Raw genomic sequence first — 15,324 nt, 5'->3', positions numbered from 1 at the left:
ACGGATTTCTCTACACTGTTAATTACTCTAATGAGTCTATCAGCTACTTCATCTTGTCCATGTTAACATTTATTGTACCTCCTTTGCCCTCTGCTGTCTCAGTGGTGACAAAGAGGTTACACATTGGGATTGAAAAGTATTGATTGGTCTATAAACAATAAAGACCATTATCTTCACTTTTAATGGGCATCATACAAAGGATTCAGTTAGAATGTAGGAAGAACCATGTTATTTTTTTATCACAAGATTTTTAAAGCAAATTATTTAATTTTCATGGTTTCTGTGACTACTACAGGAACAACCCACCACCAAATGATGATTTATTGACTGTTTTATTTGCTTAGGCAATCATTGTTAATTTGGTACCTTCTTGATCTTTCTCTATATTTATATTCTTTGGTACTTCTCTTTTAAAAAACATTCCCCAAATAATAATTTATAAAAAATAATTAAACTTTGTGCTTATTTTAATCAAATGTATCTATAAACACTACAGTAGAGAGAAATTTCAGTAAGATTGTGTCTCTCCTGACCCAGGTGTATCTTAAAAGGACAATGCCCCAAATCTCATTTGCAGCCACTCACCCTGGACTCTGGTGGAGAGAGGGAAAAGTGGACTAGAGTCATGTGAGGACAGACTGAAGTTTGTGGCTCTGGGGAAAGAGCTCAAGGGACAGCAGCCATGCTCCCTGTGCTGAGTCTCTTTCTCACACTGCAGATACCATCTTTCTTGGGTGGAGCACTCCCCTTGCTACAGCATCAACCTGCAGGAATACAATTGCCCTGCCCTCCAGACTCCCTGTTGCCTAACACTGCCCTCTGGAGATCATGCCCTGTGGAGGACTCAGCTGCCTGATCCCTGGTTATAGAGTTATGGGCTGACTCAGGAGGTGTCAGTGACTGAGCCTTATGGCTCTAGTATGGAAGCTATTACCCCCACTTTCCCACAAGCATGATTGGGAACTCGCTCTCATTGGAGATTCCCTAGCCCCACCCTGCGAATTCCTATGGGCCTGCCCTGTTGAGCATGGATTCTACTGGAAGTTTGGGAAGAATTCAGGACTGACTGAGTTGTGTGACACTAGGTTGGGGCCATTTTTCTCTTGAACACTCCACTGGTGCAAAACCCTCTTCACATAGTCAAATATTGGTCTGTTTAAGCCTGATAAACTCTGGTGTCCTCACCCTGACAACTCCCTGAGATCCCACCCCACCATTGTGGGGAGCCAATATAGGGTTAAGCCTCGGACTGACCTGTTGGCAAAGTCACAAACAAGTCCCAGCTTAGAGGGCACAGTCCTCTTAGCATAATTAGGCTTGACCTTATAACACTCCTAGATCTTATCTGGGAAGCTAATGGGCTGAGGGAAGTGCAGGAAGTGGCCAAAACAAGTGAAACTCACAAGAACTGTGTAATTATGGTAACCACTACCTTGTTTACCTCTGACTATAAAATAAAGGCTCAGTTTGCCTTGGGATCTTTCTCTGTGGCCTCAGCCAGACACAGGAAGATCCATGGAGACTAAAGAGAGCTAGAGAGTTCTGATCGCTGTCTCCATGTAAATCATTTTTCACCGACTACGTCCACACCTTTGGGAACCCTGGACCTCTGGGCCTGGACCCCAGCACCCCAATATTTCCAAATTATCTCTCGTGTCTCTTCTCTTTCATTTGTGTGCGGCTCCTCTTCCAGATCCTGAACCCTGAACCATGTGGGATGTGGAGGGAAACATTTACAACAACCATAAAAGAGACAGTAGGAAGAGGCAAGTGAAAGTGGATCTCAGGGTGCCTTGGGCTATTTTCTGACCTGCCACTGGGCATGATGCTGGTAGAAGCCAGCCCTTGGTACACACCTTGGTTCTTCTCACACATACCCAGGACCAGCAAAGGCAGCCAAAAACTGGTCATTTGGCAGCTACATATAAATTGCCCAGGGCCAGTCACTAACAGTATCTTACATTGACCTGCACCACAGTCTCTCCCAAGAAGTCCCAGAACAAAAACATCCAGAGGTGAGCTTCAGACAATATTAGAGCAGAATCCAATTAGCTTCACAAGGAGTATATACAAAGGGAAATCTCAGCAGACATAAAATTCTGCTGAGGTGAATTCTACTTTGTGCAATCTGCACCTGCATTGTAGTTCAAACACTGTGGTTGGGTTTGGGTCAGCCATCATGGGACTTGACCCTACACATGGACTGGTCAACAGCAATCAAGATTTAAGTACAACAGGAGGGCTCACATTATCCACACAATAATGTAGTACTAAGCTCAGGTGATCAAGAAGACTGAGCCACTGTATTCCACAAGAAACCTACTACATAAGGCTGCCCTACCAAGACCAAAGTTATAGCAGATCTACCTAATACATTGGGGAAAAAAAACATAAAGTGGCAGCCAAAATGGGAAGAATGAATTATACCCCATATGAAAAAAACTAAAAAAGGAGAAATCTCCCCAAAAAGAACTAATGAAATGGACGCAAGCAATCTATCAGATAAAGAGTTAAAAAAAAAATGGTATAAGACTTGCTCAAAGAATTTAGCAATAACTTCAACAGAAAAATAGCAAGTGTAAAACAGAGATATAAACCATAAAGTAGAACAAGTTTGAAATGAAGAATACACTGGAAGGAATATATACTAAGTTAGATGAAGCAGAGGATAGAATCAGTGATTTGGAAGACCACGTAGCAGAAAACACCCAGTCAGAGCAGCAAAAAAAAAAACACCAAACAAACAAACAAAAAACAATCCAAAAAAAAAAAAAAATGAAGATAGTTTAAGGGATCTTTGAGACAACATAAAGTATAACAACATCTGCATAATAGGATGTCAGGAGGAGAAGAGAGAGTTCAAGAAATTGAGACTGTATTTAAATAAATATTGAGTGGAAACTTTCTCAGCCATGTGAAGGATAAAGACACACAAGTTCAGGAAGTGCAGAGGATCCCAAACAAGAACCCAAAGAATCCCACACAAAGGCACATTATAATTAAAACTAGAGGCCCGGTGCACAAAAATTTGTGCACTGGGGGAGGGGGAGAGGGGGTCCCTCAGCCTGGCCTGTGCCCTCTCGCAGTCTGGGACCCCTCGGGAGATAATGACCTGCTGGCTTAGGCCTGCTCCCGGGTGGCAGAGGGCAGGCCCAATCCCTAGGTGCAGCCCCTGGTCGGGCTCAGAGCAGGGCCGATTGGGAAGTTGGGGCGCCGCCCCCTGTCATGCACAGAGCAGGGCGGATGGGGAGGTTGCGATGCCACCCCTAGTCATGTTCAGGGTAGGGCCGATTGGGGGGTTGGGGCACTGCCCCGTCACACTCAAGGCAGGGTCGATGGGGAGGTTGTGGCGCCACACCCTGCCACGCAAAGAGCAGGGCCGATCAGGGGGTTGGGGCGCTGCCCCCTGTCACACACAGAGCAGGGTCCATCAGGGGGGTTGGGGCTCCGTACCCTGTCACACACAGAGCAGGGTCAATCAGGGGTTTGGGAAGCTCCCCCCTGTCACACACAGAGCAGGGCCGATCAGGGGGTTGAGGAGCTCCCCCCTGTCACACACAGAGCAGGGTCCATGGGGGGGGGAGTTGGGGCGCCACACCCTGTCACACACAGAGCAGGGCCGATCAGGAGGTTGGGGCGCCGCCACTGTCACACTCAGTGCAGGGCCGATGGGGAGGTATGGCTCTACCCCGTCTCACATAGAGCAGGGCCCGTGGGGGGGGGGGTTGGGGTGCTGCCCCCTGTCACACACAGAGCCGCAGGGCAATCAGGGGGTTTGGGCGCTGCCCCCTGTCACGCTGATCCCGGTGCCAGGAGGCCTCGCAGCTCCACTGATCCCTCCCGGCAGGGTCACAGATCCGGGTCCCAGACCGCAGACAGCCTTGCCTGCTGCCGCCTGCCTTCAGTATGCAAATTAGCCGCCATCTTGTTGCTTCAGGGTGGGGGTCCCCACTGGGGTGCCTGGCCAGTCTGGGTGAGGGGCTGAGGGCCGTTTTCAGGCTGGCGGGCGACTGGAGCTCCAAACCTCTCCTTTTTTTCTTTTTTTTTTATTCTGGCATTTATTTACCTTCTATGGCTGTCACTGGAGCTGAGAGCCAGCTTTCTCTCTGAGGCTCGGCTGAAAGCAGGTTTCTGGCCTTTGTTTTCTGTATTCGAAACAATGTTGCGACTCCAGCTCTGAGATCCCGGCTGACTGACAGGAGGTTTCTGGGCTTTTGTTTATCTTCTATAAATGTTACTATGTTTCCAACTGAAGCTCAGAGGCCGGCGGGGAACGTTGGAGTTCTCTGTCACTGAAGGAAGCAAGCCTCCCTGTTCGCATCAGCTGCCTGGCTGCCGGCCGCCATCTTGGCTGACAGTTACTTTGTATATCTCCCTGATTAGCCAATGGGAAGGGTAGCGGTCGTACGCCAATTACCATGTTTCTCTTTTATTAGTGTAGATAGGAAAGGTTAAAGACAAGGGGAGAATCTTCAAAGAAGAAAGAAAAAGACAGTAACCTACAAAGAAACTCTCATAAGACTGTCAGCTGATTTCTCAACAGAAACATTTCAGGCCAGAAGGGAGTGGTGTTACAGTGATGAAGAGCAAAGATCTACAGCCAAGACTACTTTACTTAGAAAGGAAATCATTTAAAACTGAAGGAGAAATTAAGAGCATCAGGACAAGAAAAAGTTAAGGGAGTTCATTACCACAAAACCAGTATTATAAAAAATGTTAAGGTAAATTCTCTAAGAAGAAAGAAAAAGAGAGAAAATTTATTTTAAAACGTCAATAAATACATACCTTTCATTAATCGCTTTAAACGTAAATGACTTAAATGTTCCAATCAAATGATAAAAGGTAGCTGAATGAATAAGAAAAAGGTGAGGGCAGGCTGTGAGATGAAAATGGGGGGAAAGGAGACATATGTAATACTTTTAACAATAAAAATTTAAAAAAATAAAAGAAAGAAAACAAGATATATATATATATATGATATCTACAAGAGATCCACCTCAGAACCAAAGACACATATAGACTAAAATTGAAAAAGATATTTCATGAAAATGGAAACGAAAATAAAAGCTTAGGTAACAATACTTATATCAGACAAAATAGATTTTAAAACAAAGGCTATAGTAGGAGACCAAAAAAGGACACTAAATAACAATAGAGTGCTAATTCAACAAGAGGATATAGAACTTGTAAACATTTATGCACCCAACATAGGAGCAACTAAATATATAAAATAAATCTTGCTGTACATTAAGGGAAATATTGATAATAATAAAGTCACTATAGGGGATTAGGGGATTATGACTCCCTATGGACATAAATGGATAGATCTTCCAGACAGAAAATCAACAAAGAGATAGCAGGCTTAAATGACACATTAGATAAGATGGATTTAATTGATATCTTCAGAGCATTTTACTCCAAAGCAGCAAAATATACATCTTTTCAAGTACACAAACTTTTTCTAGGCTAGATCAAATGGTAGGACACAAAAACAAGTTTCAATAAATTGAAGAAGACTGAAATCATATCAAGTGTCTTTTCTGACCATAATGGTATGAAACTAGAAATCAATCACAAAAAATAAATAAATAAATTGAAAAACATGCAAAGAAATGGAGGCTGAGTAATATGTTAATAAATAATCTATATATATAAAAGCCTAAGAGACGGAACGATGGAACGACCCATCACTATGACATGCACTGACCACCAGGGGACAGATGCTCAACACAGGAGCTGCCCCCTGGTGGTCAGTGCACTCCCACAGTGGGACCGCTGCTCAGCTGACCAACCCATCCCAGCGGGCCCACCAGCCTGATGGCAGCCACTCACTCCCTCAGTAGTCCTGCAGGTCCAATCTCTGGAGAATGGGCCAGGCACCAACAGACCAGTGCTGCCCACACAATCATGACAGTGCTGCCAGCCTCCTGGAAGTTGACCTCGGGCACCGTGGCTCTTCCCTTCCCTAGACACTCCACTAGGAAGAAATAATATAGAAGCAGCCGCCAGGTGGCTCCCAACAGCCAGTGTGAATGTCAGCTGGACAGATCTGGATCCTGGGCTGCCAAGGGCACCCCACTGCTCACCCGGAGGGCCAACCATGTCCCGTCCCCCGCCTCGGGCCCCACTCGTGCATGAATTCGTGCACCTGGCCTCTAGTAAATAATAATGAACTAAATAGGAAGAAATCAAATGACACTTGGAAACAAATGAAAATGAGAACACAAAAACCCCAAATCTCTGGGACACAACATAAGCAGTTCCAAGAGGGAAATTCATAGCATTACATGCCTACCTCAAGAAATAAGAGATATAAATAAAAATATGAAATAAACAACATAGCTTTACACTTTGAGATACTAGAAAAACAACAGCAAATAAAGCCCAAAGTGAGTAGAAGAAAGAAAATAATAAGGATCAAAATAGAAATAGACAAAAATGAGTTACCTCCCCCCAAACACACACACACACATACACACACACACACAGAATAGAAAAACAATAGATCAATGAAACCAAGAGTTGAATCTTTGATAAATTCAGTAAAGTATCAGGATACAAAATAAATATCCAGAAATCAGTTGCATTTTTATATACCGATAATAAATTATCTGAAAGGGAAACTAAGAAATTATTCCATTTACAATTGCATCAATAAAATAAATAAAATGCCTAAGAATAAATTTAAACAGGGATATAAATACCTATACTCAGAAAATTGTATTATACTGAAGAAAACCATTGAAGAAGATACAAATAAATGTAAGCAAATACTGTGTTCATGGATAGGAAGAATAAACATTATTTAAATGTCCATATGACTTTTAGCAATTTATAGATTCAACACAATCCCTACCAAAATATCAATGATGTATTTCACAGAACTAGAACAAATAATCCAAAAATTTATATAGAACTAGAAAAGACCACGAATATTCACAGCAATCTTGAGGAAAAATATAAAGTTGTAGGAATCATGCAATATCAAAATATACAACGAGGCTATAAAGGTATTCACATAAAAACTCACATATAGTACAATGGAACAGAATAGGGAGCCCAGAAGTAAACCCACGCTTATATGGTCAACTAATATTTGCCAAAGGATGAGGCAAAGACAGTCCAGTCAGAAAATGATGTTGGGAAATTTGGACAGAGGTGTGCAAAAAAAATGACTCTAGACCACCTTCTTACACTGTTCACAAGAATAAACTCAAAATGGATTAAAGACAAATATAAAATTCAATACCATAAAAATCCTAGATGATATATATATAGGTGGTAAAATCTTGACATTTCTCTTACTAATATATATATTCCCCTCCCCCTCCCCCCCCGCCCCGCCTTGGGCAAGGGAAACAAACGAAAAACAAACATATGGAACTACATCAGACCAAAACAGTTTTTATACAGCGATGGTAACCATCAACAATATGAAAAGGCAGTCCACTGAATGGGAGAATATATTAGCCAGTGATACATCTATAAGGGGTTAATATAGAAAATGTATAAATAATCCAATTATGAAATAGGCAAAGTACCTAAATAGACACTTATTCAAAGTTGGCCAATAGACATATGAAAAGATGCTCAATGTCACTAATCATCAGAGAAATGCAAATTAAAATCATAATGAAATACCACCTCATACCTATCAGAATGGGTAACATAAAGAAATCAACAAACAACAAGTGCTGGTGAGGATGTGGAGAAAAGGGAACCCTTGTGCACTGCTGGTGGGAATGTGATTTGGTGTAGCCACCAGAAAAATTATAGAGTTTCCTCAAAAAATTAAAAATGGAACTGCCTTATGAGTAATCAATTCTACTTCTGGGAATATATCCGAAGAAACCTGAAACATTGGTTCAAAAGAAGATGTGCACCCCTCGGTTCACTGTAGTATTGCGTTTAGCAGCCAAGATCTGGAAGCAGCCCCAGGGCTCGTCAGTACAGGAATGGAATACTACTCAGCCATAAAAAGGAAGGAAATCTTACCTTTTGTGACAGCATGGGTTGACCAGAAGAGTATTATGCTAAGTGAAAGAAGCCAGTCAGAAAAAGGCAAGTACCGTATGATTTCATTTACATGTGGAATCTAAGGAACAAAATAAACAAACAAACAAAATAGAAACAGACTCATAGATACAGAAAATAGACTGATAGCTGTCAGAATGGAGGAGTTTGGGAGTCTGGGAGAAAAGGGTGAACAGATTAAGCAAAGAAAAAAAAACAACTTATAGACACAGACAACAGCATGGTGATTACCAGAGAGAAAGAGGGTTAGGGGCATGTAGAAGAGAGTAAAGGGGGGATAAATAGTGATCAAAGGAGACTGACTTTTGGTGGTGAACACACAAAAGAATATACAGGTGATGAATTGTACAATTGTACACCTGAAACCTGTTTAATTTTATTAATCAATGTCACCCCAATAAATCAATAAAATATGAAAATATTCTATTTTTCCTAAATTTAAAATAATAAAGGCAATTTGCTTTGGTTTATTATTTTTATTATTTGGTTTGTAGCCTTCTGTTGGGTATATTTAGAAGTTACTTTAAAATATTTTTATGTTAATGAAAGTTTGTAAAATGTTTATGATGAACTTAACACTGTGTAGGGCATAGTTATGCAGGGAGAGGCTGGATGTAACTCATTTCTAGTGTCAGGGAAACCAAATCAAGTGGACTGATGTGTAAAAAATTCTAATATAATTAGATATGGTATAAGGAGACTATACTGGAGGACTTGATTCGTTTTTTAAATTTTATTAATAAGAGGATTCTTAGAAAAAATGTTGATAGTTTTCTGAGTAGAATTGGTATTCAGACTCAATTAAATCTGTTCTTAAGTGTATGACTTTGAACAAGTCATTCAATCCCTCTATGCTATAATTTTCATAATAGTAAACTATAAATACCAGAACCTTTGTTTTTTATAAGAATTAAATTAAGTAATGCAGTTAAAGCATGCTCTAAAGTGCTTGGTCAGAAATCAATGAGAGGTATAGTAACAATCACTCTCCTCTTTTCACCATTGTATTATTATTTCCATTATTGCCATTATCAACATAAACTCAGGTTCCACAAAAAAATTAAAAATAGATCTACCATATAACCCAGCAATCCTTCTTCTTCTGGGTATTTTTGAAAGCATTTATTCATAAAGACACATATACCCTTATGCTCATTGCAGCTTTATTCACAGTAGCCAAGACATAGAAAAAACTTGTGTCCTTCAATAGTTTATTGTATAAAGAATATATAGTACCTAGTATATGATGGAATACTACTTAGCCATAAAAAAAACAAAGAAATTTTACAACAACATGGATGGGGCTTAAGAGTGTCATACTAAGCAAATTAAGTCAGATAGAAAACCATATGATTTCACTCATATGTGGAATATAAAGCAGAAAGCAACAAATGAACAAAACAAACACAGACAACAGTAAGGTAGTTACTGGAGGGGAAAAGTGGGTGGAGGTTGAAGAGGGTAAAGTGGGTCAAATATATGTTGATTAAAGGAGACTAAACTCTGGGTGGTGAGTTCACAATGCAATATACAGATGATGTATTACAGAATTGTACACTTAAAACATATAATCTTATTAACAAATGTAACCCCTACAAACTTAATAATTAAAAAAACAAAACAAAACACGATCTTGCCTTTCAAGAATAGGGTTCATAAGATGGAAAAAGGAAAACTGAGTCATCTATGTAAAAGAAGTAGTATAAATAGTTAATCGTGGATAGAATTTAGTATATGTAAGGGGGACAGTAGCAGGAAATGAAGCTGGGAATGAAAAGTAAGGCACATTGATAAAGCATTTATGGGATACAAAGGAGTTTAAATTTCATTTAAACAGTGGAGATTTCCCAAGCCATTTTAAAGTATGTGAATGAAAATTAAATTTATAGTTTAAAAGCAAACTACTGGTACTATTGAAAATGGACTGAAATAGAATACAACAAGAGGAGATAGTTTTATCTTTCTCTTGTGTAGTCATCATGTCTTACTGTAAAAATGCTTTTAAATTATTTTTTCAACTTGTATTACAAAGATTCTTTGTTTCGTCCAACTATCTCTTCCTAAAGCCCATACCTATGCCTCAAATAGTTGAGCTAAATAGATATGCCTTTGCCATCATTTCCCTTGCTCTGTTTTTCTTGTATTGTATTTTCTTTTGACCTTTTCTTTGTACTCACTCCTTTCAATTACTTGTAACAACAGTCTTAATTGGGCATATCTTCCTCTAACTAAATAATGATCTCCTTTATTCATTGAATAAACATTTATTGTGTGTGAATTATGAACCAGACTCTACTCTCATTTCTGCTTTTCTCTCCTGTATCACTTGTAAAACATAACTGTAATCTTCATTTTGAATATTCATTTTTAAAGTAATTCCACAATTTCCATTCTTTAATTTTTATTTTGATGGTGTTTCTAGAAGAGATTAACATTTGAATCAATAGACTGAGTAAAGCAGATTGCCTTCAATGTGTATAGACCTCATCCAATCCACTGAAGACATGAATAGAACAAATGGTAGAATAAGAAAGAATTTTATATCTCTGTTTGATTACCTCCAAGATGCAACAGTGGTCTTCTTTCTTTGGATTCAGGCTAAGACTATAACTTAAATTCTTGACTCCCATGGCCCTCAAGCATTTGAACTTGAACTGAAACTATTCTATTGCTTTTCCTGGCTCTTCAGTTCCCGGCTGCACATGCTGAGCATCTCAGTGTGCATAATTTAATGCTGCAATTTTTTATGATGAATATCTCTTTTTCCCTCCATAACACATAAATAATATATGAATAATAAAAACAAGCACTATCTGTTTCCAGGTATTGACTGTCTACCATATGTCACATTCTGTGATATACACTTCATTTACCAAATAATTAAAAATTTCCTTGGTTCCCAGTTTCTTCATCTATAAAATAGAAATAATAATTTTACAGAAATAAAACATTCATTGGGACAATTAAGTACATTACATTGTATAAACTACTTGGAAGAGTGTCCAGCATGTACTCTGTACTCTATTAATATTAGCTTTTTCATTATTTATTTTACCTACAGAAGACTTTACCAATAGCTGAGAAAATAAGGCCTTGAAGATAAAAATTAATGTGTCCAACATCACAGACAAAGTCAATTTTGGGGAATCCAGATTTGAATTCACATAGTCTGACTCTTAGGGCATGCTCTTAACCTACAGATATCATTGACCTGATGGGCTTCAGAGAGGCTTTGAGAAAGGATCATTAATTTTTATAGCTAAAGGAGCACTGAAATTTAATTCAGTTTGACTCTGAAAGCTCTAAGAATTGAATATTCCATTATTTGAAAAACTTAAAAAAAACCTACTTAATCATGGACACTGCCTGCTCATTCTTGTTACAGTAAAATTCTCAATAAAAATAAAGGCTAAAAAATATAGATATAAGAATGCACCATTTCTCACCTTTTCCAACCTCTAAACAGTATGTTCAAAGTTGAGGCAGCAAGTAATCTCTTTTCTCTGATTGACATGATGGTATTACTCCACAAGTTATTCTTGTCATATCCATCCTTTTATTATGTGTGGGAATCCTTTTGGCCTCCAAGACAGCCATTTCTAAAAATCAGTTGGCTCCTCTATTTCCAATTCTATGACTTTAAAATGAAAATTGGTTTTCTTCTTCTAATTGCTTAATAAAATTAATTAACTTTCTACTTGGGTGCACCATTTTAGAAGATAATTAAAGGAGGAAAGAGAAAGGAGGACAACAGACTAAATGAAAGGTCTCAGTGATGTTCTTAGAAAGCTTATAACATGACACTCTACCTTCATTTTCAGGATCATTAATTTTCTTCCAATTCACAAACTAGAAAGAGTAATTTACATATTTATTTCCATTGTACAAATAAGATTGGGTGAATTGGTTCTCTTTTGTTGCTTATTTGTTTTTTGTTTTTATTTTTCTTTAAACATTTTAAAATATATTTTTATTGACTTCAGAGAGGAAGGAAGAGGAAGAGAAAGATAAACACAGAAAGAAAGAATCATTGATAGGCTGCCTCCTGCACACCCGACACGGGGGCTCAAGCCTACAACCCTCTATTCCATGTGCCCTGATCAGGAATTGAACCATGACCTCCTGATTCATAGGTTGATGCTCAACCATTGAACCACATCATCTGGGCTATTTTTCTTTAAATATATAGGTTTCAAGTGTATATTTTTATATTTTTATGATACATGATATGCATATTGCAAAGTGTGTCCACAACCCAAAGTCATATCACCTCCCATCATCATATATTTGGTTCCCTTTACCCTTTGCTATCCTCCAACCTCTTTCCCAACCATAAGCACCATTTGTTGTCTCTGTGTATGAGTTTTTGTTTTTTTATTTTGTTTGTTCATTTGTTATTTTCAGTTTTATAATGCACATGAGTGAAATCATATGACTCTTAACTTTTTCTGACTTATTTTGCTTAGCATGATATTGAAAAGGTCCATCTATATATATCTTTATCTTGACACAATACAAATATTAAACTTATAATGTCAAAAAATTACCAGTGAAACCTTTAAAATTTTCCTAGAAATGATCACATTAGCAGGAAAGATTTCAGCAGCACACAATTTCAAGCTGAAGTGAATAAAAGTCATTTCATTATATCTAACAACTTCTGAGAAAACACCCCATAGGCTAAAAGTCTGTGTCTTGAATTAACAAGATTTGTTAATTTAAAATACATTCTTTTTATTTTTTATGTTTATTGATTTTAGAGAGGAAGGGAGAGGGACAGAGAGATAGAAACATCAATGATGAGAGAGAATCATTGATTGGCTGCCTCCTGCACACCCCCTACTGGGGACCGAGCCTGCAACCCAGGCATGTGCCCTGATGGGAATCGAACCTAGGACTCTTCAGTCCATAGGCCGATGCTCTATTCCAGGGGTGGGCAAACTTTTTGAGTCGAGGGCCACAATGGGTTCTTAAACTGGACGGGAGGGCTGGAACAAAAGCATGGATGGAGTGTTTGTGTGAACTAATATAAATTCAAAGTAAACATCATTACATAAAAGGGTACGGTCTTTTTTTTTTTTTTAGTTTTATTCATTTCAAACGGGCCGGATCCGGCCCGCGGGCTGTAGTTTGCCCAAGGCTGTGTCTATTCACTGAGCCAAACCGGCTAGGGCAGTGGTTCTCAACCTTCCTAATGCCGTGACCCTTTAATACAGTTTCTCATGTTGTAGTGACCCCCCAACCATAAAATTATTTTCGTTGCTACTTCATAACTGTACTTTTGCTACTGTTATGAATCGTAATGTAAATATCTGATTTGCAGGATGTATTTTCATTGTTCATGACCCACAGATTGAGTACCGCTGGGCTAGGGCTTAAAATCCATTCTTTAAGTGAAGCCATCAGCTAGGAAGTTGTGTATCATTTCATAATATAGAGACAAATTAGTACTGGCAATATGAAAAAATATCAGGTGTTTAAGTTTTTTGCCAACAAATGCAAACATTCAATGAATTGACACATATGAAACTGCAAGTAGAAATTAAGTCTTAGTTCTTTCATGATGGAGGAAATGTGATATTTGCAAGATGACCTTAATAGTAGCCAGCCTCCTTTGCAGGTATTAAAGGTGAAAACAAAGTCTCATGGCTGATTAGAAGACAAATATAAGGAAAGAATGTAGGAGAAGGAATAGAGGTATATTTATTTTTTTACTATTTGGATTAACAAAAAACTTAGGCAATGTATACTCTGAAAATATGGGGCACATTTCCACTCAAATTAAATAGTAGAGGGCATAACACAGAGCACACAGTACTTAAAAATCCATACAGTTGAGGAAATATAAAATTTAATTGGATCCTCTCTTTATTTCACCACTGAAAGCAAAACACTATTAACCCTGAAGATTAGTTATAAAACTAAGTTGATCTTGTTTTTAAAAAGTAATCTAAAAGAATAAAAATATTAATAGGACATTAATCAATAGATTCCTAAAAAATCATGTTCCTATAAGCATTTTGAAAGAAAAAAGATTAAAATACAGAAATATGAATATAGCAAATTTTAACCTCTAGTTTGTAAAATGCATTTTATGAAATTAATATTAACTATGGCTTATATTATCTATACTAATAAAAGGCTAATATACTAATTAGACCGGATAGACCGGACATCTTCCCGATGTCCTTCTGGACATCCTTCTGGACACGATGGCAGGGGCCAAGGCAGAGGTGATTAGGGGCAATCAGGCAGGCAGGGGAGAATAGTTAGGGGTGATCAGGCAGGCAGGGAAGAGTGGTTAGGGGCGATCAGGCAGGCATGCAGAGTGGTTAAGGGTGGTCAAGCAGGTAGGCAGGCAGGTGAGCAGTTAGGAGCCAGCAGTCCCAGATTGCGAGGGGGATGTCCTAAACCAGCAGTCGGACATCCCCTGTGGGGTCCCAGATCAGAGAGAGTGCAGGCCGGGCTGAGTCTCCCCCCCCCCCCCCCATCCGCATGAATGTTATGCACAGGGCCTCTAGTTTTTCAGAAGAAACTCCCATTTTGCTTTGTTGACTGTCACTTAATTCTGTCAAAATCTATGAGAATCCTTTTGATTGTTAATGAATTAAGAAAGTTAAGGTGAGAGTAGCTCCTCTCATTTACATTGAACAGCTGACCAGGCACTCAGGTCATTTATAAGTATTAATTGATTAATCTCTACAAGGAAAGCTCTATCATTTCCTTTCATTAATGCTCTCAACCTTGCTGTTGCATCACCTGTTTTCTCTTTTCTTTCCCCAGGCAACTGAATTATCTCTAGGCTTTACTACTTTCTTTGTACCAATAATGGATAAAAACATTGTTTAGGAGGAAAAATCATAATAACATGGACTCACTCGGGACTCACCTGTGCCATTACTTCATCTCAATTATTGCTTTGCTTTTCAACTGAGTTGGTGTCTCTACTCTATTAATCTATAAGTCTTGGCTCATTCTACCTTTGTTAGGTGCTAAGGAAACAAAGACAAATGGTGAGGATCCTCCATATGATTTCAATGATTGCTTTGTTTTCCAACTGGGTTGGAATCTCTATTAATCTGAAAATTCTCACTTCATTCTACCTTTGCTATTGTAGGTTGTCTTTATCACCCCCTACCTGGTATAATTAACATAAATTAGTTAGGACATCTGAGGCTTCACATCGCTTTTTTGGAATACTTTTAAATAAAGAAATCATAAAAGCTCACCATTCTTCTAGCTCTGGTGGATCCTTTTCATTCATGGTCCCTTAAGTGAGTAACTGCTTTT

The 15,324-nt window shown here is 38.7% G+C and overlaps 1 protein-coding gene across 6 annotated transcripts in view; it reads right to left on the bottom strand.

Moving 5' to 3' along the window:
• The window catches only part of DPP10 (dipeptidyl peptidase like 10), a 1,368,028-nt gene that overhangs the window by 182,699 nt on the left and 1,170,005 nt on the right, over positions 1-15,324 (bottom strand). Inside the window, exon 1 of one of the 6 annotated variants that reach the window (XM_070423114.1) lies at positions 15,264-15,292. The exons of the other annotated variants lie outside the window; for them this stretch is intronic. Within the exon in view, the coding sequence (XP_070279215.1) occupies positions 15,264-15,266 (3 nt within the window). The 5' untranslated portion in view covers positions 15,267-15,292. Of the gene's footprint in view, positions 1-15,263; positions 15,293-15,324 lie in introns of those variants that run through there. 6 annotated transcript variants of the gene reach the window in all.

The sequence above is a fragment of the Myotis yumanensis genome, unplaced genomic scaffold (assembly GCF_028538775.1).
Source record: "Myotis yumanensis isolate MYYU_CA2020_CCGP unplaced genomic scaffold, mMyoYum1.0.hap1 SCAF_8, whole genome shotgun sequence".
Lineage (NCBI taxonomy): Eukaryota > Metazoa > Chordata > Mammalia > Chiroptera > Vespertilionidae > Myotis > Myotis yumanensis.
This window is presented reverse-complemented; position numbering and strand designations above follow the sequence as displayed.